Below are 5,308 nucleotides of genomic sequence, written 5' to 3' on the forward strand. Positions count from 1 at the left end.
TCGAGCGATTCGACCGAATGTATTTTAAATAGCAGATTCTACACTTACGAGAATACTTTGATTAGTGGGTGGGAAGTAATTACACATGAATGAGCACATACTTTTGAAAGAAAACATGGGTTTTTGCTAAGAATTAACTCAATAAAGTACACAGTGGAGCTTTAATTTGTGTTCTGTTATCTTTTTTCCCTCATTATGAAGCAATTCCTCTCTGCTTTCTGCAACCAGAAAATCTCCTTGTTACAAAATAAATGCTCCTACTACTAAAACAATCATTGCATTAAAGGCTAGAACAGTCTTCTCTCCTCCAGATGTGTCGAGCATTAATGCCATTTGAATTTCATCTGGTTTTGCCAGTCGCCATGTCTTAGTTCCTTTAACTCTCACCCAGGACCGATCGCCTTCTGTCATTACAGCCACAGTGTTTGTTGCATTCATGCTGATCAGTGGTGGCTTTGTAAAAGGTGGAAGGTGAACAGGCTTTAAATCTCCACCAGTGAACACGGATGACTGGACGCAGTACAATATCTCACAACCATCACTAATGGCAGCTAATTGTTGGCTGAACTGAGGTGGACAGCGAGACTGACTCTGAGCAAAAGGATTGCCAGCCTGACAGCTAAAGAAACCACCAAAAGGTACTGAGGATTTTGTTCCTGTCGTATAATCCTTGCTCAGACAAATCATCATGCCATTAGACAAAAAGTTTTGAGCAAAGAAATTTGCAGGACAGCTCCTGGATTTGGTAAACGGATTTTGCAAAGAAGGTCCAAATAAACCTCCAAAAAGATACATAGAATTATCAGGGATTTTCTGAGTTGTGGAACACCAGTATGTGTCAATTTTTGCACGATGGACAAAATAGATATCACTACATTTTTCATCACAACATGTAGACAGCCATAAAAAACCACATGAACGACATTTCTTCCTGCACTCAGCACGATAATCCTCATCTTCTATTGTCTCAGAGCGTAATCTGGTTGCAGTGTACGGCTGAGGACATGAAAAACCACCAGTGGCTGGATTGTTTTGAGTCTTTTCATTGCAGATGATATTTCCATCTACTGTCAATGGAGTGCATGTTTGGTAAACACCTCCAAAGTTAAGATTAGTGACCGGACCTTCACAAGATCCATCATCCACATTTGCCTGGAAATTAAAATTTGTTGAATCTGGATCAACACAACCTGGAATTGTGTTTACTTTGTAGTAACGATCTGCAGCCTTATAAACTAACAAAGCTAGTTCAGTAACTATTGGCTCTGGAAGGTCTGGAAATGTTAATGGATTGAGAAAAAAGTTTAGTGGCAGTCCAGAGCGATCAATAGCCACCAGATTATTGAGCGTGCTCTCCTGCCACTTCTGTAGGGTAATGCCTGGGTAAAATAAAGTCCCTCCATGACTCTGGGTTAAAGAATATGTGATGTTGCCCTGATAACTGTTGCTGGGATTATTGTTGCCAACAGTATCAAATTTTACTTTGCCAAAAAAGTTCAAGCCTGCTGATGCTGAGACAGAAGACATCTGTGACTGACTGTTAGAGACAAAAGACTTTTTCAGATAGTCCTCCTGCACTAAAGTGGCACCGGCATCAACACTTGTGATAACATGAGTACCATAGTCAAGAATAAGTTTCTCTGACAGGTAAGTTGCTTGACGTGTTTGATTGTTCTCAATAGCGTCAGCAATTTCCATGGCCTGTTGAGCAAAGGAAGAGTCCAGAGCGAAATTAGGAAATGCCTTCACTGTATACAGATGATTATGTACCTGAAAATACAAAAAAGACAAATTATAGAAGATAAATAAGATTTAAATAGCTAATGCCTGTTTACAACAATTTTTTTACAGTTTACACTATGGATGATAAATTGGGTTTGACAGGCAAGGCTTAAAGGTATTGTGGAGGATTTTCTTTTTCCGGGTGGATCATCAAGACTATTGGTCCTCCTAGTTGTCAATCAGGAGGGTTGCGCAATTGCATTTTTTTTTTTAAAGTGGAGAAGGCGGTTATTTTCTAAAATGCGAGAAAATCCTCCGCTACACCTTTAAAGCTAGTCCCAGACTATGCATTGTGCTGTCCAGGGGCCCCTGCAGGATTTAATATCAGGGTACGCACAGAAATGCATCTAAACCCCATAAAGCACACATATCAAAGGATGCGTTAAACTTTTTATTGTCACTTTTACAGACATGGAAGTAAACATTGCGTCATAATCATTACAACCAGGAATTAATTTTTTTTAGATATTTATATAAAGATATTTAATGGCCCTTGTTTTCGGTCACATTTTTTATTTTCAATCATGAACACTTAAAGAGTGAGCATATAAGCTAGAATGTGCATTTATTTCTTTATAAGAATTACACATAAATCGAGAACGTACATGCGTGTTGTCATTACATTTTGTGTCTACCTCAGACAGATGACTTCTTGTGGAAGTTTTAATTTCATTCTGAAGGCTGAACCAACGCTCCTCTGCCACACTGGAGTGTTTTTGACTCCATGCAGTTCTGTGCAGACAGATCAGCCATATGATATCAAAGTATCGCCAGACCGTTTTGAGAGTGCCTACTAATCACTCTTGCAGAACTCATGAAGTCAATCACTTATTATGCGCAGTTTTCACTAATCCCCTATGTTTCCTTATTCTCGCTTTCATTTCGTATGTCATGAGCATACACAGATTGAACGTTTAATTTGAAAATCAAATTGCATTAGTGCCTTCTCACGTTACGCACAGTGCGTACAGCTGTACGGCTGCAGGCGCCACTTGTGCTGTCTTGACTGAGAACAACTTGCAGTAATGCCAGTAATGTTTTACTCTATAAGGCACATTTATGAAAACCCTGCCTTAATCTAAGCTCAGGGAAACCAGGCCATAACATTTTAAAAATAATTGTAAATTTAAAGCTGCAGTCCGGCGTTTTCCTCTTTGTCACCATCTCCAGTGCTTTAAGTGGGCCGGAACGCCCCGGTACTCGGTACAGCCACTTCCAAAAATAGCTCTTGAGCGTACCACCACCTCTCCGTGCGCCCAGAACGTGCTTTTAGCGTACCGGAACGCTCATTTGCACATCTGTTTAAAAACAGAGGTTTAATTTAATCCTTTGGCTGCGCTGCGGCTTTTCAGAGCACCCTTAATGTACGCTTCCTAATTCGTCCCACCGAGAGCAGAGACTGAGACTACATTACCCATACACCCTTGCGTTTACAAGTTAAAAGCGCATGCGTCGATCAGTCAGCGTCAACGTGCTCTGGACTGGAGAGGTGTGTGTTTGTGTGTGAAACGCGCAACCATATCGGCTCGGTTAAAATGAAAATACAATGAACACTTGATATCCTATGCCCTCCTTGTTTTAGACTCTGAGTAGTGAAAGAACAAGGTCAGAATCAGAGGACTCGCTGACTGACATCCCACCAAGCCAGAATGATAGCTGCAGGTTAGACGCAAAGCTTTCTCCAAAACCCTTTTGTAGGTACGTAATAATCTCCGCTGTCGCGGCTGTCAGTTTGGTTCCCCTCGACGCAACTTCGGATTTCCTCAGGCGATGTGCAGAAAACATTCTTGAAATTGTAATATACATTTAGCTTAATTGCTAAACTACAAGTGAACGAAATTTCAATGAATTTGAACGACGTGCACAGTAGTTTTACCACCCGCAAAATGGAAAACAATGGGACAAAATAAATGACTTTCAAGTTTCAAATGGCCAGTATTTTGTTATTCTTGAACCCATAGACATGGTCTCGGTGTCATTTTAAAGTTTTTTTTCAAGCTCTTTCTATCTGAACAACTAGTTTTAGCATTTAACCATGCCAAATTTTACTCACATATCTACCTTTTGCACATTTTATTTATGTTCAAAAGCTCTACAGTAGCTCTTTCCTTTCCAATGGTATTTTTTCAAAATCCTTTTGCACATTTTATTTATGTTCAGTAGCTATTTCTAGCTCAAGCAAATCCACAAACTTATAAAAGGATTTATTATTTTTTACAAGGTCGTCTGTTGACTGCTGAATATAAAACCCCTTCAAAAAAGGAGTCGAGTCAGCAAAAAAAAAAAAAAATAGAGTACCAGCACCTTTTTTGGGCCACTTAAAGCACTGACCATCTCTGTTTTCGAAATCTGCAATTGCAGCCATTCGCGGAATTATCAACTTTACGTGGGTTGTACACTGGTTGTACATCAGCACGAAACAGCGCGGATGAACACAATAGTACTATTCGGACGGGATTCGTTTTACATAGGGAGGTGGGGTAAAGCAATTTTTATCAGAGCTTCTCAGTGATTTTAGTCCTGTCCGAATGCTCCATGTCAGTAAAGATTACGGACAATGTCAGTAAAGATTACGGCGACTTTTACCTTTTGTAAAAAGGTCCGGAGAAATTACCTCAGGTAATCCAGTGCGAATAGACCCGCTGTAAATATACACGTAAATTGCGTAATTTCCTGTTAATTTGCGGGTTTCTTTTAAATATAAAAGCGCTTAAAGAAGCATTTACTTGTGTTCTAGGCGGAAAAACAAGTCAGTGGCAAGTCAGTTCCTGAATTACATGACACAAACTTTAAAAAAAAAGTCAAATTTACTTCTCAGAGGCACGGCACTGTTTCTGAAACTGACGTTCTCCCCAAACTGAAATTAAACACAGTGTTTCACGTTTTCCTCATGTGTCATGCAGCATTTTTATTGATATAATCCAAGTGCTTGGTTAAAAATGACCCAGAATTTTTTTAAAGTGTAATGCTGACATTTTATGATCAATAATAAAGTAATTAAAAGTTTATTCAAGCTGTGCAGATACAGCAACAAAAGTAAACATTAATCTTTCATTGGACAGTTATTTTCACCTACTTGAACCCGAGCTGTTACCGAATTCTCTTTCACTTGGTGGGTTTTCATACGTTGGTTTTCTTCTGAGAATTTTCCATTGATCATAGAGAGAAACGATGCATCTGCATTGATGGAGCGTGAAGTTGAGCTTTTCTCCTCCAGCCAAGACATGATGATTTCAGAGTTTGTTTCTACTCCGCTCTCTTTCTGTGGAATGACAAAGACTTCATCGGGAATGAAATAAACACCATCTTCAGTGGTCTGGCACTGGGAATAGCTCAGGTTCATCACTCGTCCCATGTCTATGTTACGCAGGTTATCCCAACCGCCACCTGGTAGAACCTCCAATGCTGTTAAAGAAAAGTTTTTGCGACACTCACTGAGTCCATTACTGGGTCGGTTGTGTGGATTAAGATCACAGACATGAATGAAACAGCAGAGCATCAGCAGATAGATAGCTCTTGGTTCCAT

General features: G+C 39.8%; 1 protein-coding gene across 1 annotated transcript; it reads right to left on the reverse strand.

Annotated features, from left to right (window-relative positions):
• Nucleotides 1–240: 240 nt before the first annotated feature.
• LOC135730458 (macrophage-expressed gene 1 protein-like) lies at nucleotides 241–5,308 on the reverse strand. Its single transcript, XM_065248406.1, has 2 exons — nucleotides 4,859–5,308; nucleotides 241–1,770 (listed from the first exon to the last, which is right to left on the reverse strand). Exons 1-2 carry the CDS (start codon nucleotides 5,306–5,308, stop codon nucleotides 241–243), a joined length of 1,980 nt encoding a protein of 659 aa, XP_065104478.1.

Source organism: Paramisgurnus dabryanus, chromosome 11, assembly GCF_030506205.2.
Source record: "Paramisgurnus dabryanus chromosome 11, PD_genome_1.1, whole genome shotgun sequence".
Lineage (NCBI taxonomy): Eukaryota > Metazoa > Chordata > Actinopteri > Cypriniformes > Cobitidae > Paramisgurnus > Paramisgurnus dabryanus.

Excerpts from the sequence above, each read along its gene's own strand:
- LOC135730458 (XM_065248406.1), bottom strand. The coding sequence starts at position 5,308 with ATGGAACCAAGAGCTATCTATCTGCTGATGCTCTGCTGTTTCATTCAT. Across the intron at positions 1,771-4,858 it reads CGGTAACAGCTCGGGTTCAA|GTACATAATCATCTGTATAC; the intron begins GTAGGTGAAAAT and ends TTGTATTTTCAG.